The sequence below is a fragment of the Corvus brachyrhynchos genome, unplaced genomic scaffold (genome assembly GCF_000691975.1).
Source record: "Corvus brachyrhynchos isolate BGI_N302 unplaced genomic scaffold, ASM69197v1 scaffold90, whole genome shotgun sequence".
Taxonomy (NCBI): Eukaryota; Metazoa; Chordata; class Aves; order Passeriformes; family Corvidae; genus Corvus; species Corvus brachyrhynchos.
The window spans coordinates 2,330,665-2,357,962 of NW_008236932.1; the positions used below are offsets into that span (position 1 = coordinate 2,330,665).

At 37.5% G+C, this 27,298-nt stretch overlaps 1 protein-coding gene across 2 annotated transcripts in view; it reads right to left on the reverse strand.

The window, feature by feature from the left end:
* Positions 1-27,298, reverse strand: part of ZNF608 (zinc finger protein 608) — an 80,520-nt gene that overhangs the window by 36,504 nt on the left and 16,718 nt on the right. For both annotated transcript variants that reach the window (XM_017728312.1, XM_017728313.1), the window contains exon 2: positions 8,953-9,208. In XM_017728312.1, the coding sequence (XP_017583801.1) occupies positions 8,953-9,208 (256 nt within the window). The remainder of the gene's footprint in view (positions 1-8,952; positions 9,209-27,298) is intronic.

Here is a 27,298-nt window from a genome sequence, read left to right on the forward strand (position 1 = left end):
CTGGATGCAGACAAACTTTTACTGCCTTCACTGTCACAGGTGGTGTTTGAACAAAATTTCTCAAGAAGCAGTATTAGTTTATTGCAAAACTTACTCCACAGAATCTAGAGTCTTAACTTTTAGGACTTTCAGAAAATTGTAGAGAAAAACCTATAAAGTAAGCTTCTTCTTAAAACCTGGAACACACTAGAAGTCATACTCTGTTAAAAGTTGACGTCAGTTTCTCTCTTCCCTAAGGAAAACAGCTCCTTTAGTGCAACCTGAGACTCTTCTTACTGTTTCTAAATCCCAGCTTGAGCGGGTCACATAGCCTCAGGGCTTTCAAAGATCCACTAAAGCCAGCTCTATATGAATGCAAGGTTAAGAAGTACAGGTTCAGTCACTGCAGGGGAAAGTAAACAGCCAGTAAAACATAATTACTTGCTTCAACCTACTTAAATGAAGAAGTTTTAAGTGACCGGGAAAAAAAGCAAAAAATCAACAAACCACCTCTAGATTAATTGAAGATTGATTGGGAACTACCCCCACTTGAAACTGGTTTTCCACAACACTTATCTTTAGTGTTAGGATCTGGCTACAGAATTGCCATCTCCTGACAACTAGTGTCAGTCCCATTTCATTACTGGAGATCGTTACACTATTAGCTAAATTACTACAGAAATAGCATGGCCTGATCTGCCCCTAAACACTGAAACAGAAACAACAGCAAAACTCAAACAAAAAAAAAAAATCACTTAAATACACTAAGTACTAACCCAACTGAAGGCCTAGTAAACATCCCAAATAAGCTTAACTGACATCTTAAAACAGGGAAAAGAAAAAAAGTAGGGCAAAAGAAGGATTTTCTTAAATATTCTTCTTTATTCTGCTTAAATCTTTAACAAGGATGGTAAAAATCTGCCCTTAAAAATTAAATCTATAATTCTATAAATTTTATTTCCATAGCTATATCCCCTTTAAATTCTATTAAGCTTTAAATTTACAGCTAGTAAACACAAACCAGTGCTAATTTTGATGGACATGTAAATGTTTTGCTTTAGTTGATACTCCTTAAAAAACAAAACACCAAAAAAACCAAACAACAAACCCAAATTAAAGCAGAGTGCTCTAATACTGGCCTTTTGTTTTTCATCCCAGATGTTTCTAGAGGGTTTTATTACCCTAAATTTCATGGCACTTGGGGATATAAAACTGATGAACTTCAATTGTGTTTTCCATTGTAACACTAGCTTTTGTAAATCTAGACCTACTTTTTCAGACTAAATCAAGAAAGATATTTCCCTTGAGCTTCTCTTTTTTATATATATTCTCTTTTTTATATATATTCTTTTTCTTCACCCTCAACCTCTACCTTTTCAACCTCTGTGTTTCCTGCCTCCCTCTTTTAGAACAAAAACATAAGCAGTAATTTTTATTAGCCCTGAAGGTCAAAGATCTCTTCACTGTTCAAAATATTTTAATTGAGTTTTTCCTTCTGCTTTTTGGATTGCTACTTGTCACCAAAAATTCCATATTAGTATCTAGTTACTACAATAACAGTAATAACTGGGAAGAATTACAAATACGCCTCAGGATGACAAAATATAAGTGTCTACTATTTCTAAAAAAATGAAATGCTTGTTAGCCCAGCCACTGATCTTACATTGGAAGGTTAGTCCCGATGCTAAAAGCAGCTTTTTATGATGTAGCCCGAAACAGTGGAAAAAATTATTATTTTTTAAATTATCTAAATTCTCTTGGTCTTATCAACCAAGAGAACCTCTCATTCACCACTGCGCAAGGTTGGCACTGATTAGGAGTGCAGCAACACTGGAATACAACAGCTTGTCCTAAGTATTTAAACTATGTACAAAATTAAGAGTGACCAAGAGAACATCTTTAAATAAGTGGATTAATCCCTGAAGCACAGCAACTAAACATGCCATTTCAGTTGTGCTTTCATTCCTTACTCCAATGGTATTTATTTAGTAAGGAAACACTTGGATGTACACACACTTCATTAGCAGTCATCTCTCCCCCTGCTATCTACAAATCCAAACATCGCATGTTCCAAGTATTTCGTACTGGAACAGTCTCACTTCTAAGCAATCTGCAGCTACTGAGACTTTGCTTTCTGAGCAATAAATGCTCAAAACTGTTGCTTTTCTTGAAGAAACTCCTTCGGTGCTCATAACCTCACTGCTTGAGCAGGCTCAGTTTCACATTCAAATAGCTCCAAGCAAATGTTTCCAATCTCAATTATCCTCCTTCCTTTTTCTAGGCACCCTCCCTGCCCCCATATGCTTGTTTGTAAAAGGGATAATTTTCTATGTATGTACAAGCAGCACAGGGAGTCTTCCTCTGTAGGAATCTGGCAATATGCAGAGTTTTATGTAAGCACAGTCTGGAATTTGTTAAGTTTTTTCATTCTCTGCTTTGGGTTATACCAAGAGAATTACACCCAGGTTCTCACTCAGCTGGAAAATGTGGCATTTGCCAGGTCCCTTTAGATAAGTTGCCTGTTGCTATCCAGGGTAAATAAGACACTTTTCATATTTTTGGTCAGTTATCATGACTGTACTGGGACTACACTTTGCTTAGCATTACATCAGTATAGTAAGGGTGAACCAACAAGAGAAGCACTAGGAGGTACAGAAATCGCACATTCCTCCATGCAATAAGAGGCGTACAGCCTCTCTAAACAAATCTGTAGGACTAGCTGGCTAGACCCTGTGGGCTGCTTATGTTCAAGGAGGAACGCTGACTTTTAAATACCAAATTTAACATTTAACAGCACAAATTTCCTAAGTGCTTTTCTTCCAGTGTTGGTCTGCAGTCTTCAAAAATCTGAAGCAATGGTACTGAGATGAAATGGAAAAGGTGATGATCTAGCTTAACTTCTCTGCTGCACTTAGAAAGCCTGGAAATTAACAGTGGTTCTATTTTCACCTCATTTTTTTTCCTTTACAGATCTTCACTAATCTGTGGTGCTTTACATCACCTAGACAAAGAAGTTCAAACTTTAATTTATGTTTATATGAATGACTAATTGAACATTTTTGGGAAAAGGAGTTCTTTGCAACAGAATTAAACTCAGAAAATTCAAAATATCTCCTGAATCCCTTCCTCTGCCAGCAGGGACCATCCACAGCCTATTTTTAATTTCTGCTTCACTGATGTTTATACTGACATGATTTATGTACTGTTTGCTGAGAACAAAGAGCCTGAAAAGGTTTGGTTATCGTGACCCAGCTGATTCAGGGCAACTCACTGAAGCCACATCACAACCATGCGCACCTGGTTCATAGAGTCAGTCCCAATGGCTTAAAACCTGTTGAGGGGTGCCTGTGGATACCCTAAAATTACTGTTTGCTTCACTGATTTTAGATGAAACCTGTATAAAACAGGCTACAAGTGGTAGGCACTCCTTGGCTCTAACACTGGCCAGCACTTCATGTTTCAAGGAAATTCACAAGAAACAGTGTGCAGAAGCCAGTTAGAGGACGATGCCAGAATTTATGTCCCTAAACAAGTGCATACTCTGATAAGGTCAGGCAAACAGCTGAGATGATCAAAATGGCACCTTCAGACACGACAAACCTTGGTTTAACTACAGCTAAATCCATCTTGCAGAATGAATCCTGTAACATTAAACTCTTAAAGGTTTTTTAAGATAGTCTGTGTACATCCCAGATTCTTTCTGTAAAGAAGGTTGACCTCCCACAAACCACAAACATTTTTACACAAGACTGTGGCTTTCCATTGTGACATGCAGAGCATATCTCTTCTGCTTCAAGTTTCTATGTAACACGTACTAGGTGCCAGACTCCAAGTGCCTGAGATAATACAATGAGACAGCTGAGGTTTATTAAAAAATCACATATTCAAGGATTCCATAAATCCACTGATTTACTGAGTCTGGTATCACATACAGTAGAAAGAGCAGAAATTAAACATAACATGTAAAAATATAAATACATGTAAAGGCTTTTTCTTAACTGATGGCATTTTGATAGTGGGTGATGTTCATACTGGGTCAGCAGATGACCCATGCACCAGTAGAGATCAGCTGGATTTTAGCTGTTCTGTTAATATAACTAGCCAAAAAACCCTACTATCTCCACTTCTCTGTAATGTGGACATAACAAAGCCTGATTTTTGAGCAGTAGTTATCTTTATGCTTCTGTCATATAAATACACAATTCTGAACTAAATATGGTGGTTACCAATACCCAACCACCACTCCCTCTACCCAGCAAGTCAATGGTCTACATCACACAGCAAAATAAATGCATCCAGTCTAAAAGCGAACCTGTTGTTTACAAATGTACCTCTAGGTTTAATAAAACATATTGCCCCTCTCAATAAACCTTGCTTGAACTCAAGACAACAGTGTGATTTAACATGTTTCTCTAAATTTATACGAATTGTTGTAATGTTCTTTGATAAAAGTCCCTAATGCCTACGTTTGTTTCCTTACATATTTGACATGGCTTTCTCCATTACAAGTTTCATTGTTTCATCATGCCTTTGTATTTGTGAAAGTAAGAAAATGTGGTTGTTAAACTACAAAAATTGCTAACAGGAATAACAGGCAGCCAGTCTACTCATTCTTCTATTTCTGTTGACACATACACACCCTTATTTACACACACATGTACAAACACATCTAACCAAAGATATTTAAAACAGACTGTTCTTTTAAAGTATTCTTTGCAAAACTAAGACCACATAGTAAGGCAGAGAAGAATCCACATTAGCTCTGTGCAACAGATAATGTTTTCAAAACAAACTATGCGTATTAGTTGCAAAAGTGGCAGGCTGGGAAACCCTGTACACAACAAATACCAGCATACCTCTTTGTCTTCTAAGCCTTCTCCTTTCTACTAAATTTCTCTAAAAATGCTGCAAAATAGTGTCAGAACTGATGCTATGATAAATTAGGAATACCCTAGAAATTATCCCATCAGGTTTCTGAGATCATGCAGATTCCTGTTTCTTTTATTTGACAACCAGTCTCAAGTTATAAAGACCAACAAGCTAACCCTGATTGAAAAACACAACTCATTTCCCCATTATTTGTTACTGAACAACAGCAGGTTGCACCCGAGCTGCACAAAGAGGAAGAATGTCACCTCATACAGACAGCTCATTCTGCACACAAAGGCAGCAAGGACTGTCTCCTATGCAGTTTTCAAGAAAACAAGACATCATCAGAACTACTGCTTGCCATCTAAAGGCAGACACTACTATTAGATGCAGAAACAAAACCAGGACACGACCCAGGGCAACTGGGTCAACTGCGTGTGAGAAGCAAAACAAAAACGCAAGCTCTAAGCAATTTAGAAAGTTGGTTGGTGGTTTCCCTTTCTTCTGGGTCATTTATGTTTCCTCCAGGCAATAAGAAACAATTATTACTTGCTTCGAAATTGTTTTCCCAGAAGATAATGACACATTTTAGCAAGTACCTGATTCTAGATAAGCTTTTTTCTCAGTATAGCAATAGAGACTTTTAGCAGCTATTTCCCAGAACATCAGAATAACCAACCAAACCAGAATATACACTCCAGTTAACACTACCAAGCTTGTTTCTGTGAAGGACTTTTACTGAAGATAGATTCTGATGTCAAATATCCACATCAACTGCCAGTTTCATGTTGACTTGCCCACATAATCCTTTCTCTTTGTTCTTCTACAGGGTAGCCTCAGATAGTTCCTTCAATGCTCTGTTTCACAGACATTACCACCACTTTGGCCACACTACCAAGTTACATCCAAACAAGGTTGTCATGCAGATGACAATGCCTCTGGCACACATACCTAGAAATTAAGCACTACACTTCTTAGTGGAGCAACTGAGAAATTCCCACGTGATAACCAGCAGTCTCAGTCAACTGTAGGAGTAACCAGCTATGGTTAGTTACCACCCCCTGTAATTAAATGTCACAGACTTCAGATGCCAGCTTCCCTCTACACCTCTTAGGATTAAAACACTCTGGGAAAAATGGTCTGATTTATTACATCAAGTCAACTAAATAGAGTGGTGTAGAAGTAATGAAAAGAGCTGTGTACCAATGCCCTTTTTGGTCTTTCAGAATTTTGTCTGAAATCCAGTGTTGTTTTCTTCCCCTGCCCCCCACCCCTGGAGTGATTATCTTAAAAATATGACTCATAAACCTGAACATCATCCTTTTCCTGACCTCAAAGAACAAATGCAACAGAATGTGACAACTTGTTTAACATACATAAAACTGGTTATTTCAGATACCTTCATAACAGGAATTCTCAGTATATGCCTTCTTTTTTATAGAGCATGTATTACATTTTTGCTAATAACGAGTTCTACATAAACGATTTGATTTTATCTTTCCCCACTCACACTACTATTCTTGTTGTAATAACTGTGATTCACCACATCCTTTCTGTATTTGCATTCCCACAGCTACTTGCTGCAGGACATGAAGGCTGCTCAGCAGCATATTTGGTTCATATGCAATACAGTATGCAGACATCCTACAAGCCTATTCTTATCACCTCACAACTAATTTCACAGAATGGCTAAACTAGATATAAAATAATTCAAATATCTCAAAACACAACCCAAGATTAGAAATTTTCATACCTTAGCTTCTTAGGATTGTTTTATGTTAAGAAGCTATAGGATATCCAGACAGCTAAAGAAATGTCTGTTTGTATGTGTATTTTTATTAAGTTTTGGAAAGCAGTAAAGGGAGTGAATATTAAAGAAACATATGAACATCACAAACGAAATTTGTACGTCATCATGAACATCAAGATGGTTTTAGATGTACCTAGTTACAAAGACTTCACTTAGAGTAAGCTGGATTTACACCAGTTTAGGAAAGGTTGTGTTCTACCCTAAAGTCAAAATCATAACTGGAGAAAATTAGTATCTGGTAATATTTTTTGTTCTGTTAAAGATAAATAGAAGACCCATCTGCATGCTGTTCCCTAGAATTTGACAGAAATGGCTCCATGCAAGCATCTATATAGCTGCTTTCATGAACATGTCAGAAAATTTGAAAACACCTAAATATATACTTATATGAGTGCTCCAAACATCAAAACTTAATTAAATGCAAAAAATCATCATTAGGAACTCCTTTTTCTTAATACAGTGTTGATTGTGAACTCTGGGACAAAACAGTCAAATTTTTATTATTTTCTTCAGTCAGAAGGGTCTGAAACCCTCAAACACAAAAAGCATGGTACAAACCACACAATAAGAAATCATATCAACTATCTTCAGTCTCTTAATTTACACTCTAGTTAAATTTCTAGAGTATTTTACAATCCCATTTTATCTGTATTTGTAGTCATTCATAGCTGTAGTGTTCCCAAAGAGTGTTTGTAAAGCTATGAAAACAGGCACACTCAAAACAGTTTTGCTCAAACATGCCATCACTGAATTGAGTTGTTTCAGAAAATTGTTTTAAACAAACTAGGAAAAGGCTAAGGGAGTTAATTTCCATTAACTAACAAGGGTTTTTAAACCATTAGAGTGCTGAGATACTGGTAAACAGAATGCACTTTTTTTAATACTTCATTTCTGGTGCCAAACCTTTCGCAAGGAAGGCCTCTTAAATTCAGTGGGGGTCAGAAGTTTAGTTTATTCAGCAAGAATAACACCATTAACAGCTACTGCTCTTTCATGTCAACACAGTTAACACCCACACATTCCAACTCTGGTTAATATAGGCCAGTCAAGAAAGATTGGAGTTGCTAAGGGCAGTCATCTCTGCAGGGATATTTTAAAACAGAATTTATACTGTGCTTTAAAAACAATCTAAAAGGATCAATCTACCTTATGAATCTGCTGCAGACATACACAGAGAGAAAGATGGATGGATGAAAGCATATAAAAGCAAGTAAATCTGACTCTCTCTATTGATTTTTGAGAGGACAGTGTAGAGCACTTTGGTGAGGTCTTATATATCACTGCAAAGGACGAAATGCCATTGTGCATACGGTCTGAAACATGTCAGGATTTATGATGAAGCGATGCACTGCTGTATTCTGTCATTATATCATTTTGTAAATAATCTTGTTTTCACTGTTGAGGAAGGTAGACCACTAAAAATTAAATAATCCTCAAAAGAAATATAAGAACTATCACAGGAAGATTTTCACACAGGTATAAATGAAAACATCTGCTTTTATTAAATGAAAAATTGCAGAAGTTTAGTGTACACGTGCAGTACATTTAGCAGGAGAAAGCTGGTATTTTAATAATAAGCTTTTGAAAACCAAAATCGAAAAATCTGCATATCACAGCATAATCCTCTTCCTACTTACTTTGTTCTAAATCATAGCAAATCAATGTTTAGTGTTCCCCAAAGCTTTCCAGCACTCCTACTCGGACAAATGTCTTCAAAGGATATTAAAGAAATCAGTCTGGTTTTGATAGCACTTCTTCACCACATGAACACTTTTCTTCAACCAAGAAAGCTTTCCTCTTAAAGCATATTTCAGATAACCAAAATGCAAAAATAGTCACATCAATTTGCAGGATCTCTGGGGCCTCTATTGTTACATAATGGTGGCATTTCTTATCAGCTGAAATATTCAGCTAAGTTTTCATCTAAACTATTCAAATATCAACTCCCATCACATAAACACCTCTTCATGATGTACATTTAATTAGCACATTTATGCTATTCTACTAGCAATTTCTTCATATGCTTTTCTTAATATAGCAAGAGGAGACAATTCTATTATTAGATGGGGTTACAGGGTAGGTCATTTGGAAAACACAGTTGCTTTAAACAATAGAAAGGCCTGCCATTTGTTTTCAAAATAAAAACTCACTAGCTGAGCTGTAAAGCTGTGACTGTCATTGTATATAATGGTGTCCCAACAGATGAGCAAGCCTTTAGTTAGCACCCAGGCCGATACAGCATGTATCCTTGTCAACAAATCTCACAGAAAAACCTAATGGAAAAAACAATTTACCTTCTTCAGTTTCATGCCACACAATTCCTTCCAAGTTCACGCTGGTCCCAGGCTCACAGGGTCCAAGGCATTCGGGTTCTGTAACTACTCCAACCTCGCAAGTATTTACACCCACTGAACGTGTCCGTACCAAAAGCTGCTCGACTGGTGCTGCAATATTGGATGAAGATGGGGAAAAGTAGGAAGGCAGAATCTGAGGTGTGATACTGCTGGAAATCGGAGGTGGAGGTGCAGGCACTGTAAACAGGGGATCAACCTGAAAACAACAGACAAACTTACTATAATGGTGCTGTGAGAGTTAAAAAAATAAAAGTAAAATAAAATAAAAATAAAATACATAAATAAATTTTTTAAAAAGTATAAGAAGCCCAGTTTGCCAAGACTGCATTTCTTTATGTAGGGATTTGGTGTATCACAGGTAATTTCAGTCTTATGAGTTCCAATCTTTTGACATTAGCCCAAATGCTGCACATGAAAAATTAAGTACAAAAATATCTATCATACACGCTAAACAAGGCAACTTGCTAAGTTTCTACTAGACTATTCCCTGTTGTCATAGACTGTTAGTATGAAATAATAAGTTTTTAAAGCAAGGATTAAGTTTACTTTTTTCTTGGCACTGACAGAGAGTGTTTTGTGGATGGAAATTAATTTTGCGAACTGGGAACTTCATTTTCTATTTAAAGAAAAACATTTATAAAGACAGTACAAAGACACAAGTGCCATTCTTTCATGTGTATCATAGAGAAATTAGTAGTTGGAACAATTCTAATATCCATACAGCAGCAAATACAGTCTCTTGTCATCCAATCATTTAAAATACATTAGGATGACCCACCTAATACCTTACAGACAACATTTAGATCTTTCTGCTTGGAATAACAGATGAGGACTTTTGTAAGAATCTAGCCAAACCATCTAATTTCTCAGGGTTTCCAAAATGCATATTTAGAAGAATACATCCCGCCAGACAATCAGTCTATGCACAAGACAATTCACAGAGACAATATCTGCATATGAACTGAAGACGTTCATCATCATCATCATCTCTCCCGTATAACTTCCAATCTCCTCAATAGCAGATTTTCTGTGTAAAGATATGGCTGAAGGTTTTCGATATGTCACTTGGGCTCTAACATCCCTTGTCACATAAAAGACAGCTAGATAAGGATGTGAGTGTGCCCATTCAACTACCTAAACCACCTGGAACTCATGTTCATTTGGCCCACTGAATCACAGATATCACCTGAAGAAACCACTCTTCAGCATAATAATTTTTTTTAAAAACAGCTGCTTTTTAGCTGCATCAAAATAGATGATCAGATGTCTTCAAGACTATGTTTTTAATTTTGGACCTTGTAAGAAGACTCAACAGAAAAGACATAATGACTCACCATACATCATCTAGGTTTTGCTGAAATGTATCTTAATGTAGATCAAAGTTCATTTTGCCTTCTTGTAAAGCAACATGGGGATACAAAGAAAAGGACAAACTAATAGGTATTATACATGTATCATAGATCAGCTCACTTCATCAAATGGACACTTTTCATAATGAGAAAATAAAATGACAAATTAGGAAGACCTTTTTAAAAATTGTAACAATTGTTACTATTGGCCTTTGTAACAATTCTGTTGCTTTTAGCATTATTCATTGACTCAAACTGAGAGTCAAGGCTTTTAATTGTGTATGCAAGCCTTATGTGTGCTGAACACTTCTCAATAAATGTTGTAAAAATGTTTTGTATGATCTTAGTATGACCAGCCTGGATTCTGATCTCAATTACATTAGAACTAGGCAGGAGAGGGCAAGGACCCATAATCACAGTCTTCTCCAAAGTATTCCTCATTTAGAGGGGATTCTTTTTATTTAGAATGAAATCTTCAGGTTCAAGGTAAGTAAAAAAACCCAAACAAACAAACCCAACCAAAAAACCAGAACAAACAAACAAAACAACCAAAACCAACCAAACAAAAAACCACAAACAAACAACAACAAAAAACACCAACAACACAACACCAAACCCAAAGCAAAACATAAATACTAAAAGCGTCCCTAAGGGGTAAAAATCTACTAATACTGGCAACATTCTACTGGTTAAAGCAGAGCTCCTGTGGCATAGGAACAATGCACTCAAGCAATGATGTCTTTATTCTTCTCTTTATGCCAACAGAGCTGCACAGTTAAAGCACAGGCAGAATGCTTTGCAGAGCAGACATGAATGCACACAGGAAAGTCAAATATCAGCTGACCCCCAGCAGCAGCTGTTTCTTGCAGTATCTAATAGCACACATCACACAAAACCATAACTGTGTATGCCGTGCGTGGGGAGACACTGATTCTACGCTCTACAGCTCCTGCTGTCTGCTGCCAAGTGGAGGCACACGGTTGGATGGCACAGAGCCCTGCTCCCTGGCACTGGCTGTGTAATGGTGCTCTGTCAGTGAAACGGGGTCAATCTGTACCCCAGGCATAATTTAGGAGTTCTTAACATACCTTACTTCAAGCCAGAAGAGAACTGGGATCAGTAACTGGCAGGTAAATGGAGCCTAGCACTTAAGAAAAGCTAAGCCACATCCCATTATAAACCCAAAAAATGCTGATGAATAGCCTGTTTGACAGTTTACATGGTGTTTTGTAAAGCTGTGCAAAACCTCCTACTACAAATGCAACATCATTTTTCCGTAAAATATACTCATCACAAAACCAGAGGAAAAAAATCCAAAGTGTTTTCTGTGGTCATACTAAACTAGCCAATGTTTTAAGTGAATGTAGACTAAACTGACAGATGTGTTTTCCATTTTTGAGTATTATAAACAGTGAGGGGGAGCTAACGAAAGCATGGATCTGACAGTGTATCCTATTAAGTTCTTTGGAACAAATATTTGTACTCAGGTCTGGTTTATTTAGAGCCATTAATAAACGTTCGTGTTTTCCACTAGAAATGTTCACCCAGGACAAGGCCAAATAGGAGCGCTTGCACTAAACGGGGCTGTTTCTCTGTGAATTAAAACACTAAACCTTTGGCTGAGAAATAAGTGGACATTTACTGTCCCTGAGGTACCTGTTCATTGCACATATATGACCTTACTCAAAAGAAAAAAATATACTAAGCTTAAACATTGCTCCAGATTTCCATGTTTTAAAATTATCCCATCTTGTTTGATAATCGTAACAGCACTGCAAAGTGGTGGTTCTTAGAGATCATTGTGGTGACACAATCGTTTTCATGAATTCTCCAAAGGGCACTGATGTAAGCTATTAGAGGCAAAGAGAGGCAGGAAGGCCGCCATCTCCAGTGGAAAAAAAGGCACATAAGACTAACATCTGGTGGTGGCAGTCTGTCAAACTGAGGAAAGTTAATGTCAAGAACAGATGCTCTGCAGTTTCTCACTGTTATTTTTTCATTATTATTCCCAGGTGTTGGCGCATACTGAACAGTAGCCTTGCTGTTTATCACACAAGAGATTCCAATATGAGATTGAAAATCTGAATCTGAAGAAGGTTATTTACATAGATGCTCTCTTTAGACACATAATCAAAGGAGTACAAAAAGACAGAAATATTCAAGCAATATTTTCTTCACCTAGTTCCAAGAGCTTTTGAGAGCTGATTGGTGACAAAGGCTACAAAGCTGCAGTGTTATTCATGGCAGTTTTCCACTGCCAAGTGTTTGATCGTATCAGAGAGCTATGATGCTTAGTAGCAGAAAGCTCACAGAAAATGAAGACTGCCTGCCAAACAATCTAGTCACTGCTCCACGGAGCAATCCTTTATCTGAACATTTACCACAAAAAAAAAAAAAAAAAAAAAAAAGTCTATTTTGGTGGCTGCATAACATTTGTCAGTAGGAGGAAGCACACATGGAAAAGAAAGGAAATATCGCACTAACAAAAAATAGACAAGACTTTCTAATAAGCAAGGTTGCCATTCAGTTACTCAGGCACTTTACATGCTGGAATCAAGTTCTGTGTATCAAAACTCACCTTCCTGATTTCATGAAGGTGTATCTTTGAAGATATATATCAACGATAACGTGGTCTACCAATCTAAGGCCAAAGTGGGTCATACACTACTGCAGTGTCATACACCAGGTGATTTTGAAATGTATATGCCAAAAGCCATTTAATCCATCTACCAACACAGCCAGAAGAAAGGCAGAGGAGAAGGTTTCAGTCTGAGTACAAGCCCTTCCCAGAAAGCACTTATTTTTAAATGGAAAAAAAAAGAAAAATACTGAAAGCATTCCCAGTGGGAATGTTTGCACTAATAGAAAGAATGTGAAAAGAAGATCTGAATCCTATTATAGAATCTAACTAAAAACCAAAGCCTGGCCCTTTGCAAACCTAAATCTTCCCTCTCAAACACAACACCACGAAGACAGAAAGGACTAAGAAACTTCCAACTCTGAAAATTACATTGAGAAGTTCTTTACAGTTTTGAATTAATACTTCACAGAATCACTGTGTCTGGAAAGGAAAACAGGAAATAAAGGAATTCAGCCCTATCTGGAAGTTTTGAGTCCTAAAAATTGCTTTCTCTAGATTTTACAGTGAAAAGGAGACTAGCCTTTTTTTACATAAGGTATACCTGCCTCCATCTTGATTTTCTAAAGCAACAGTGACCCCAGAAGACCTCACTGTAATCTCATGCACAACATCATAAATCAGAAGTAATTTTAATGAAATTAATGTAACTCCTTTGGAAGAAAACAAATATGGGAGAATGTGACATGAGAAAAATGCCTGTGTGCTCAGAAGCATGTCTGCACTTCCAAACATCTCACTGATCTTCAACTCTCCTCTTGCTACACACCTTGCCCTACAGAGAATTTACATATCCAAAACCTAAAGCTACTCCTTCATATTCTACCATGTGACAGGAATTACCACTATGAAAAATCTCCATTTTGTCTGAAAGATCCCATTTTAATCTCAGTTCAGTATTTCTTGCCTATAAATCATATCAGAGGCCAACTCAGAAGCATTGTGATATCATGCTTAACAGAAATGATATTTTGTTTTCTTCAAATGTTCTACATCAAATTGTTGAGGGGGAAAAAAGTCAATGCCATAAATGACAGCATAGAAAAAAAGAAATACTGTAAGACATGGATGTAGAAGGGAATTTCTGCCATAGGACAGACATATCTATTACAAGCTTTACATTCAAAACTCAGGAAGATCAGAGATACTACGAAAATTAGTTATTTTGGTGAACCCAGTTGAGAATCACAAGAGCTTAAACATAAAAGAACAACAAAGATGATTCAAACTGATAAATTTCAGCCAAGTTTCACACTTTGAAACCTCTGTTTGGGAATATTTTTTTAAATGCTTATACTTTACAAATATTGTATTATGAACAAGAAACGCGATGCGTAATTTTGTTGAACTGAGTAACACAAGTAGCGTCTACTTGCAGTTTCCAAGTATTTCCTACTCTTAAAATTAACTTCTCCACTTCAATCAACTGAGTAGCTGGAGAGAGCAAAAAGGCATTAACAGAACTGACACTTTTTTCCCTAGTAAAGCAGCAAATCACTCACATCTGGAATGATTTCAGTATTCTGAACAGTTGCTATTAAGCTAAAAAAATATCCACTTATAACTCTTACTCTGCTACTAAACTTTCAATATGGGGAACAAGGAAAAAAAGTCCCCCTTGTACCCAAAATATTCTTTGCCACCCACATCAGCCACGTTGACCAGCACACAGAGTTCTGCAAACTCATCTTTTCACAGTTGCATGTTCTTTTTACAGGGTGACCTCCAGACCTCCTCAGACCTTATGTGACTATGTGACATTATGTATCTGCAGCACCTCCAAAGACATGATAATGCTTGTATTTTATTTTTAGAACAGCATTAATGAAGCCTATGATGAAAAGCCAAAGTTCTGAGTAGGGTCTAATGCAGGACAACAGTGCTGAACAAAAGGCAAGGAAACTTCCTTGTCCTCTCTTGGATCTCCCATTCTAGCTCAGATGATTGGGATTTCCCAAGCCATTCACATATTTTACTGTGAGAAAGATTAGCATTTGACAGCTGCCAGTGATATCCTTTTGCCAAGGCTGTGTCTGTGAAAAATTGTATGTCAACTCTAACAGTTGGCAGAGTCCTGGGAGGATGCCCAGATCACCACCTGCAAATTTCTCGTAGAGACATTTCTCCTCATTCAGCCTAAGTAAATCACATTGATTGAGATAATTGTTTCTAGAACACCTTTCTGCATTGAGTCTTGATTTCTCCTGGTCAGCTCTTCAGTCTGCACTTCCAAACTTTTCTTCAGTCAGCCATTATGCTTTGCTAAGCTTTAATACAAAATAAACAAGGTACTGAAATTCACTCAAGATATCTATCCTGTGTAGAGAGGTACACTGTAGTCCACAATTAAGAAAGGAATTATTCTGAATAGTCAAGAAAGCTATTTCTCTGGATTGTCTGGGGCTAGATAGAAACTGCGGAATGATGTCCAGTATCTGTCAGTGTCATGCAACTGAATATGGCAAAAACCGAGGCATGTCCACCTACTGGTGATGGCTAGGTTCCTAGGGTTATGAATGTTATGAGGGTTATGAAGTTATATGACCCTTTAGAAGCTTTTCATTTTAAAGAAAAAAACTTTTCATTTTAACAATGGCAATCAGTTCTTTTTATTCCAAAGTTTCTGCCACAGTCAACCTTCCAGGGTTCTGAGCCTGAAAATAGATATGTTATTTGCTTACATAAATCTCATAGCACTATAAATAAATATTACCCTCAGTTTTCAAATGTTTATTTCTAACACATATAAGACTTCAACCCGAGAAAGAAGGCATGGTTGCTCTATGACAGATCAAGACTCCAACAGACTAAGGAAAATTTTCTCATTTTTAATGGTATATAGGAAGATAATATTTAATTTGATTGCATCATCATTTCACTGCTCCACTGCAAATTTTCATTCTTAATGTCCAACCAAATCATGACTCTATGACTCCATAGCAGAATTTCTCCACTACCAAAAGATGGTTTCAGTTACTTGATGATGCAACCACAGCCTCGTGGAAGAGCTGCCATTTCAGCCGTTCCGGAGTACAGGAACATAAGACATTCAATAAAACTTCTGGAGTTTTTCCAGGACTCCAGGACAATGTATAATAAAGTGGCAAACAAAACTCAGAAGAGAAATGGCTTCATTGTACTTTTTTGACTTTCTGCATGTCAACGGCGCACTGCTGCCTTTTACCCACTTGCTGAACACTCACTTTGCGAGTGCAAAGTTGCACACATTATGATTCAGGCTGTTGCTCCCTGAATTCAGTACATTTTTGTTAAGAAAAATTGTCTAAACTAATTTCTCTTCCAAAAGGTTGTCAAAGACCTTCTATAATCCTCACAAGCAGAACTGAACTTTGTTGATGGCCTATGCATACCAAAAGCTTTAACGTGCCTGACTACATTCTTAGGGATGGCATTTTCAGCATGTTCTGAAAATTAAGCATTTGACTTAATGGCCCCATATTTATTGATGTCTACAGACCCTAAAATTTTTAATTTAAAAAGCCCTTAGACTTTTTAGGCAAGACATGTGGGTCTTTGACTAATATATTCCTGTATTATTGCTCTAGAGGTCTTCTTGTGCTTTTTGATAGCGCGTAGGATCCATATCAGTTAGGTTTTTTTCTATATTCCTTAGGCTAACTTCACACTATTAGCTACAAACAGTACCAAGTGTAGGATATTGTGTCATAATTTTACTTAAAGGACAAGACAGTATTATTACTTTCAAGAATGGGACATACACATTCATGATTATTTAGCAAGTCACTAAAGGAAAATTTCTAAAATGACCCTTCAGCTTTCCTTTTCGTTGTGACAGTTCAACTGAAAAAGGAGCTGAAGCGTTATTGTTTAGCTCTCCTTGAAATTGCCCACTGTTGGATATCTAGTTAAAGTCTTTATTCTCAAATGCAGTTTGATCTATTTACAGTGTCTTCAGGAAAGACGATTCATGACAAGACTTTTTTTTCCCAGCTGATGTACACCTTCACTGGTATAAATCCAGAGTAGGTCCACTGAAGCATAACTGTGGGCAGTGCTTGGACTGTAGTGGTTGTTTTACCAGGGAGAAAAGTAGATAGCATTTCAAATAAGAGCTCTAAAAAAATTCCAAAAATAATACATGTACAGTAAAGATTTTTTTAAGGGTAAATAATCCTTGAGAGGAGGAAACCACTAATACCTGTTCTCTCCAAATTATTGGGTTGGCGCCGGTTTCTGACACAAAGTGTTCAATACCCTTAATAATGAGACTGAAGGATTAATCTTACAATATGAAGGCAAATACAAGAACCAAAGTCAGCAAGAAAGACCTTTCAAAATTTTCTGACCTAATTGCCTCAATTCTTAGGTCATTCAGTTTGGGCAGAGAGGAGAAACCCAGATTTAGTTCTTTTTCATGAGAGCATCCTCACTATCAGCACCAAGTTATCTGATTACAGGTTACCTAACAGACAGACAAATCTTGTCCTTTCAGTGGCTGAGTATTCAGGTCACCTTGAGATCTCTGTTTTCATGTCCCTATCTCAACATTTTTGCCTATTGATTTTGCCTTAGTACCTTAAGATCCTCATTAGCATGCTCTCTAGGAGCCCAAACACAGAAGTTTTTATTTGAAGAGTTTTATAAAGGATTTATCATTCCTGTTCTGCTGAAAAAGAAGGAAGGCATGCAAAGGACCCAGTTTCACCCGGAAAATCCCAGACACCATTGTTGAAATACCTTATGTTTCCATATGTCCTTTCTTATGCTCTCACAGACTATTTTTATAGTGTAACAGAGTGATCAACACCTACTGCAAATGAAGCTCCCTCTCTGTTCAAACAAAGCAAAAGAATTCGACCGTCCAAGTACTCCACTTTTCATGTGTTATATTCTCCAGTTACTTGCACTTTCTAGGATGGTCTGCCCTAACTGTGCATATCCTTTCTATTCTACCCACGCACAATAAACTTAAAACAAAGACAGAAAAAGCCCCCAAAAAACAAAAACATTTCTGAATGCTTGGTAGAAATTCAAATATCTTGCTCATAAAAATAAACCTAATCTAAGCTGTCACAAAATCATGAAATGGCTCTGGCAGTTGCATCAAACTATATAGACATGCACAGACCCTTTGAAGAAATGAAACTGCACTTTATCAAGTGTGATTTATAAGCAACACTGATTTAGCTGGGAGATAACACTGCTGTCTAATCATTAGTAGTCAGACAACAGCCATGTGAACACATCAATTATGGGCCACTGCCAAAAGCCCTTGAGATCCCAGAGATTAACAGCCAATCCTCTGTTTTACAAGCTCACATCAAAAAGAATATTAATAAGAGGAGGGGTGATGTGAAAGCTTGTCAGAGTAATTCATGCACTAAAACAAGGCATTTTTCCCTTTGCTCTGCCTTGAACTGGTCCATGAAAAAGCTGGCATTAGTTACAAAGCACGAAGCGGCCAATTTCTCGGAAAATGTTTTTCATTAACATATGGGAAGTTGTGAAAGGCTGGAAAAGCTCTAGCTGGTGGACAAAGGCAACAAGTTCTGTGTGTTCCTTTCCTGAACGCATCAATCCTGCAACCATTATTCAGATATTTGGAAATTAATATCCATACACTGAAGTGTTTGATGACTTTTCTCATCCTCAGATCTATTTACCATTATATACAAATTAGCCAGACTTAAAGGCATCCATTTACTCTGTATTGCTAATGACTTTGAAAAACTGAAGTAGAAATACTACCAACTCATTTTCAGGTTCATTTTGGTCTTCAAATGTGTGTGGGGAAAAAAAATCCACAATTATGCCTTTCTTAACGACTTCTATGGAGTGTAGTTGACTAGAGGTTTACTCTTCTTGCATATAAATGTATGGAAACAAGCCAAGAATGTAACTCCAACGGGAACAGTTATTCCTCTGTACAAAAGTAAACATGCCTATGAAGATGGACCTCAAACGACTTGTTGCTGACATTTTAAATGCAGCACTTTCAGCTGGATGGTTTAGTCCCATCACTGTCTGCTCTCTCTGGACTCTACTCGAGGGTCTAAAAATAGAGAGGTTTCACAGCATGGCTGCAAAAAACCTGAATCCAATCCTACCAATACTGTGTATCTAAGGGAAGAGAGAATTTATTTGTAGGGATTTTCCAGAGCTACCTTTATACAAGCTATCTCGGTTACTGCCAGTAATTAACCTCTGAGCAAAGAGGAAGCAAGAAGCAAGAACCTTTTAGACTCTTCGCTGTCCCAGAGCCAGTAGCTCTAGGCACAGCTCCAGAGTACATATTCTGTTCTGACATAAACCAATTTTAACAGTTCCCACTTTGCTGTGGTCTTCCAGACAATCATTCCCTTTACTTTTCTTACATAGAGTACCACACATCTCATATCCTACTTCAGGATGGCATACTGTTAGTCAAATTGACACAGCTAAGAGGGTCTTAACTACTCAAGGAAGCACATAAAGGCACCAAGTATGTCAAGCACCAGATTCATATTGTGGAACTCCTCCTTTAGTAAACAGCTGGACTAAAGAGGTATCAGCCCCAGACTGTTTGTTCAGGCAGCCATGGCACTGCTAGCTTCCACAGCTTTACTGCTCCAGGGACACTTGTAATGACAACTTTCACTAAGGGTACAGTCTTGTAGCAGTACTCGTGTCTCTAACATCCAAACCTGTGGACAACTTGGATCTGACCTAAATCCCGCACCTTGTCTCACAGTTTTGGTGGCATTCATCTTGACATGTCAGTTCATTATACAGGGTCCATGAGAGAGCGTGGCAGTGACAGCTCAGTCTGAAATTGACTTCTCCAGAGGTGGAACCACAGGCTCCATGTGTGCTTTGCACCAAAGGGGACAGAACTCTCTCCCACAATCATTCTGTCAGCACATGCAGATGGCAACTGCTGCTAGAGAAATGTAACATCCTAAACTCATGTGATTAAGCATCACTGAGCTAAATCACATAGCCTAATACTGTGTGTGAGAGTCCCTTGCTCACTCAGGTTTACACTTATTTTCCCATAGCAAAAGCAATGCCTGGAACACAACAGGCCCTTAAAGGTAGATCACCTGTAGGTTCAATGGCTGACACAATTTTAGAAATACATTTTATCTTGTCTTAGACATGTTTTTGGAATATATCTGTTTTAAAAAATTATCTCTGATATATACCCAAAAAAACCCAGTGTGCTATGAGCCTCACCCTAAAACATCTCAAGATGTTAATTTCAGTGTGTTCCCTCTTTCTGTCATTCTGTAACAACTAGTGATCTTACAATTCAATTGCTTAAAAGCCAACCTGGGGAAACATTCATCAGGCAGATCTCTTCCAAAGCAGTAACTTTGTAAGCACAGGATTAAAACAAGAAAGTGATTCACCATTGTATAGCTAATAATTACTTTTAAAAAAAAAATCTGATTAAAAAAAAGTTAAATTTATTGAGATGATATGTCTTTGTTAAGCTGGCTGAGACAGTAAATTTGTTTTCCAAGCATTCTCTAACATTGTTTTCAAATTTGAAAGAACTAATACAAACTAATACCAAATGTTGGAGTTAATTCGCAAAGTGACATGAGTTAAGTTTGACAGGAGTGGCCTCCCAGTATCTAGCAAATTAAAAAGAGACTGTTTATCTATTTTAGACTCTTCCAAAAGGGGTCAAGACTTTCTAAATTTTCAGCTCAAATACATCATTTTCAAAAAGCACTCCATGAGCAGTCTATGTACAAAAATCTGGGAATTTTCAGATGTCTCATACCAGGCAATTAGATCTCTCCTAGATCACCACTGAAAATGCTAAGGGCATAAACAACTAACTCAGCAACTAGATCAGTGGGATTCTACCAGAAAGGTACAGACTTAGGTGACTGCAATGACTCATATTGGCTGTTACTATGCCTCCTAAGTCACTACCAATAAATGCAGGACAAAAGAGCAAGTGAAAAGAAACCCTTTTATAAAGTGGAAGGCAGTACTTAAATCTATTAAGTTATTTTTGTGGCAGTCCTGTACAAGTGCGCTGCAGGTTCTACATGGCACCACTCTCAAGGAAGTGTCAAAGCAGTACAGACAGGAGTGCTGTAAAACAGGGAATGCATTCAAATGGAATCATTGGATGAGAGCCCTAATACAGAGCTCCTGATGATGCACAGCAGCACAATCTTTATTCCAAGCAACACTGGTTACTTTTAAAATTTACTATTAGAGAGGTTTTCAGCACTAAGTGTGTCAAGCTCTAAACACTTATTTGCTTTAAGACAGTGTTAATGAGTTGGCTAATCACACAATTTTATAGTTCTATAATGTACTGTGCTGTAAAAATTAAATCAGTGTTTATTACACCTCTGCTGCCTTTCCCTTCCTTCTCATTGGACTGACTCTTGGATGGATTAAATGGATTAAAGCAAGCATTGTACTACAATAAAATAGAAGAAGTGCACCAGTTGACAACAGTTCTCAATATGTATGTAAACAGTATTTTAGTTCAAAGCCTACCTGTGAACAAAGTAGTTCAAATCGCTACTTTCAGATACTTAAATTAAGGACATGTTTATTTTTCAATTTTGAGGGAGCTGTTTTGTTTTCATTTGCTCCTGGAATTTCCCTCCTCTTGGATATTAAAACCAACCTGCTCAGTTTTCCTTTCCTGATCTCAAATACAAAAGGTGAAATATAACTGAGTTTGTATTTTTGCAAAATTATACATTTTTGCTAATTATCTTTGATGTCAACAGTGTTTATGTGACAGACCTTGACACTGAACTGTTAAAACTGCAATGAGAACAAAGCTTCCTTTATCACTGGAGAATCAATATGACTAATGGCCAACCAGAAAATGGATCAAAGATACCTGAAGATGCATTGCTTCTTTGAGGATAGAGAAAGAAGGCTCACACACACACAGACTCTGGAAAAATCATACACCCAAGATACAGAGGTAGAACTAGTGGACCTTTGAACATAAGCAAAGAACTTCATACACATTCTTACATTTCAACTTAGCTTTTCTATAGAGAAAAAAATGGCAAAAAGAATCAGATAAACACAAGCTTCTTTGATCTCGATACGCATAATATAGAAAGTTCTCTGCTCTTACATAGCAAAGAAGTACATATTTAAGAGACATTAGACTGGATTAATTTGAGTATCTCCTGAAGACTGACCACTTGCTTTTGATACTGTTTATAGTTAGGAAGGAAAGATCACATGTTTTATTAAAATTGGTATCACAGCACTTGAATTCTGACAAGTATTTGTTTACTGTTCCACGGAACAAGCACAGTATCTGTTGTTCTGCCCCCAAACAAGTGAAAAGTACTTTGCATTCCCAAATCATGGTAAAGAGTCTGATGATAATACAGGAATGGATACAATGATGTATTGGACTATGGCATGGCATGGCTAATTTTCATGCCATAATGTCATAACTTGCTTTGTGGTATTAAAACCTAGGAATTCTGAGAACACAGACACGTTTGGTTTGGTCTGTATGTAAGCTCTAAAAGCCATTTTTGAAAGAAATATTCAGCATGGAAATATATTGTCTATTTTCAATAACTCTGTAGTCTCGCCATCTCAATTTCACTGACTATAAAAGGAAGATAGCTTTTTTCCCACTTCTTCCTTTCCTCAGTGTATTGCAAAGCTTATGGCCAGACTGTGTACTTTATTTAATTAGAACTTAAACCCCAGGACTGATGCCAGATTTTCAATATAGCTCACAAATCAAAACAAGGGGCCAGATGCTCAAAAGGACAAAGCAGACTGGGTGCATGAGTTTAGCCTCAGATCCTCATAATGGCAAAAGTAGGTGCTAGCCTGTTCAAAAAAATCTTGCCAAAGCTGTAGATGCTAACAACATTAAAAACCTGCCCTTCATAAATGAAGTTATAATGCCTCCACGTGCAACTTGGTCCTTGGAAGAAGAGTGAAAGAACCATGCATTGAAATATTTAGACCTAATTCCACTTTTCATTCACAAAAAAGGAATATTGTGCTTAATTTTTTCTCTGTTTGACGGGAATTTTAAGGGCAAGGAAGAGACTGTTTCTTGACTTGCTTTTTACCTTAGTATCACACAGAAAAATTTCGGGGTTTTTTTGTTTGCTTTGGTTTTTTGCACATGTTTGTTCTAAACAAACTGAAGAAAAGACAACTAAAACCGGAATAGGATAGGGTGCCAGTGGATAACTGATAAATTATGCTGTGTTTCCTTCTGCCACACACAAGCCTTCAGCTTAGTCCAATACATCACACAAGCACAAGGGAGAAGGATGTATTGGATTTTTCTGCTACACTCACATTTGCATGAAAAGGAGCAGTCAAACGAAAATTAAGCACTTAAACAGCTTAAAAAAAGCACTGGTTCAGAATACTGTACTTCAATAAAACATTCATTGTTATTCAATGCTTGGCAAATGACATTGCCATCACATACTAGTAGAAGAACCGTGAAGAATAAATGCTCTCTGAAAAAGAGGCTTGTACTTATGCAGCGCTAATGACCATCTAAAAGAGCGATTCTGCATGGTTACATCCTCTTTGAGATTCACAGCTGCAGCTTCACAAGAGCAGCCATACATCGTAATCTGCAGCCATTTTAGGCTACCCCTGTGCTTTGGACAGCAATATGGGAACTAAGGAACTGCTAATCTGTAAAGTTACAATCAAAACCAACTTTATTCAGCGGTGATGAGTGCGTGTGATGACCCACCTTCCCCTTAAGGGTGGGTCATCACACCGAGGAGGAGGTGGTATTTAAATTTTAATACTGACAACACCCTTGACTGTAACAGCAGTGACACACAAGGAAAAGATCTCCATACTTAGTTTCACTAGAAAGAAAACATACTCATTATTAGATTTTTATTTCTAATTCATTATAACAGTGGCACGGAGTAGCACACAAGCCGTTCTTTTAAAAGGTCAGATAACTGTATTTTAAGATTACAACACTCACGTTTTAATTAATGTGATGAATTTGCTTATCGAGCAACATGCTGACCCTATAACATTATTAATTAAGTGAGATACAGTGACTTTTCAGAAAGTTAACAGCTTGGAAACAAACATTGTGTCACCGTACTTTGAAACTGTTTGATAATCAAAAGCTTCGTTATTATCCACTAGATTAACCACAGATTTTGCGGGCAAACCAAAGACAGCTTCCCTGTCTATAAACTCAAGATTTGCAGCCACACCCATGCCACCACAATCTTTTCTCCAATTATGCACATTTCTTTAAGCTTACTTTTATGGAAGTAACTATGGCTCTCTGAACAATACATAGCTTATAAAACAACTCTCTGGATATTTAATTAGGCTAGACAAAGGAAAACAGTCTGGAAACTACTGTCATTACTAGGCTTGTTTGCCTCACACATTAAATACCTTTGTCTCTACGGCTACTTAAAGCACATTTCTCAGGTCAGGTCAATCAAGCTACACCTCCAGTGTCCTGTAAATGGCACCTGTCATCATCCTAGTAACTCCCACATATCTGCATGTACAAATTTGGATGAGGAAGCTCTGGAAGAAATGGGGCTGGTGCCAGTTTGAGCTGTCAAGAGTTCAACCAGAGGTTAGCTGTAACCAGGAAAGAAAGATAGTGTTTTGATTTCAGCCCTCAGTACTTACACAGCCAGTATACATCTCTTATGTTTCTTAGGCTTCTCTTGATGCGATGAAAATAGCTTGAAATCCAAGTAACTACACACATAAGCATCTATATGGAAACACCGGCATACTGAAGAAAAAACTAACTCTTCAACAATTAGTGCCATAGCCTTCTCTGCACTGTGAAAACACATCTAACAGGAAGGAACTTCCAAATATTTGTTGATTTATAATGGTTACTGAGATACACAGCACCACCAATAGTATCTGGCTCAGGCCACAGAGGGACAAAATAGCCAAGAGTCACTTTTGTGCTACAGCTTCAAGTGGGCAACAGAGTCATTGGAAAGACTGCCTTTCCCTTGCCAAAGGCATACACTCACTTGCTTCCTCTTCCTTTACAAAGAGGTGATTTTTAATTTCCTCATCACTGAATATCTTATAGAAAACTAGTTAATGTGTATTAAATGCAGAGGAAAAGAATGTCACACCTGTCTCCTAAACAGCAGAGATTTACACATAAACACAGAATCTGTCAAATTGCATCACTTACACTAGGAATTGTATGCTTACCTATTTCCATAAGTTGTCATAAACTAATTCACTGGATACACAAGACAATCGACAGACCAATGAAGAAGCAAAAGACTGTTAAACATAAAGACAAGGGTGTTCCTATCTTGTGCCACCTACAGAAAATGTTTTCCAGAGTCTGGTGGTAAGTGTGAAAACTATGGCCCAAAAAAAAACCCACCAAAAATAACCAACAAAACCTGAAAAAAACCCCCAAAAAACCAAAACAAAAAACCCCAAACAAACAAAAAAAAAAACCAACAAAAAACCACAAACCAAACAAAAAAAAACCCCAAACAAACAACAAAAAAACAAAACAAAAAAAACCCTCCTCATGGCCAGATAACAGATGTTCAATCTCCACCCCCCGCTCCAACCTCACTCCAAGAGATTTCCCTGAAGAACGTAAGCATGAATTTTAATCTTAGATAAGTGAGCTTCATTTATATCAAGTGACTCAGTTCCAACTCTGACCATCATGCCTGAAAAATCTGTCCTCCTTGCTACCTGTGATATTCTTCCTAGTTATACCCAGAGCACTTAGCCACCAGACAGCCAGATAAGAATTTCAAATGCTGCTAAAGAGATGGAGAGCTCCAAAGCAGGACAGCAAACGGAGACAGGGATTTCAGCAATTAGGTTTCTACAAGCTCTATCCCTTCAGGTTAATGAAAGCTTTTAAAAAAGGAAAGCCCTGACAAAGTGCTCCAGATACACAGCTTACCCTCGAGACTTCTGTACATTTTTGAGGTTTCACAACAGATTTTCCTATTAATTTGGAAATACTTTTCTCTCCTCAGTAACCAGCTGGGAAGCTCACAGAAACAACAGGGGAGACAGACATAATACACCATGGAACCAGAGACTTGACTTCATACACAATCTGTCAAATGAACAGGGGAGTCTTGAGGTAATTCTATTCTTAAATTCCACCTCTTTTACTAACACTGAATATGGAGTAAGATGGGAAAAATACTAGAAGGCACTACAGTGTGCAAGGAACTAGTATCTCACAAATTCAAGGAAAAGTCTGAATGATCATTCATCTCATGGGAAGGAGAAAGCATGATACATCGAGTCGTGATGGCCTTTATGAAAAAATGTAAAGCTTACTTTTTAAAATAAATTGCTCTGTTTATTCAGGAGATTCCAAACATCAGTTTAAATGGCCAAATAAACTCAACAGATTTAGGCTGCAGTCACATACCTTTTTACAGCTGAGGTAAATAGAAATGAGGGTATCAAAGCTAGGTACTCATCACCAACCCAAACACACCTATTCTGAAGATCACTGCCTTTCCCTTTACATTGTCTGTATACCCTCCCCTTTCACCCTAGTCAACTTGGACACTAGGTTAGAAAAAGCACACTATTGTGGATCACCTGGACATCTTTTTGGAGCAGGCTAGAGAATGGCCCACCTTGTAGAAATACTCCTCAGTGATATGTATTGATAGTATTCTGGGGAGATGCTGTTAGAACATGGTATTACAGCTCAAGTTTCTTTTTCAGAAACCTAACAAAACTGTTCCACTGATACCTGCAGGCTGAGGCATACTCTGGTCATCAGCTTACAGTGTTGTCCTGGCACTGCTTCATTCCTACCCATGTCACAGATACAGCTTCACTGCTTATCTAGATGCAAAGACTAGGGTACAGCCAAGACCTGTGCAGACACTATTTTGCATGAGCTCCTTTTGTGGGAGAACTGAGCAAAAATATGACCTTTTGTGTCCAGAGCTGAAGAAAACAAGATTTACCATAGCCCACTTCCACAGTGGAAAAGCCAGATTGAAGAATTTCTGTAGTGCTGTAAGAGGACTTAGTCTTGGAGACGCTGTTTCCTCTAAGTGCAGCCTAACTTTAACCCCAAACCAACAAATGCAGTAATTCAACTCTAAAGTGGGCTACAAGTTTAATTTTAAATATAGCCACAATTTAAAAGGAGATTTACTTGATCTCTAAGTAATAGTTCCTCACTGCTCATAGCCTGGTCTGTCAGCAAATGCTCTACAAATTCAGTAACAACTAAAACAAATTAGCCTAATTACTTGACAAACCTGGTATACTGACTTCTGGCTTTAAGGCTTCCAGATCAAATGGCCTTCTCCAAGTC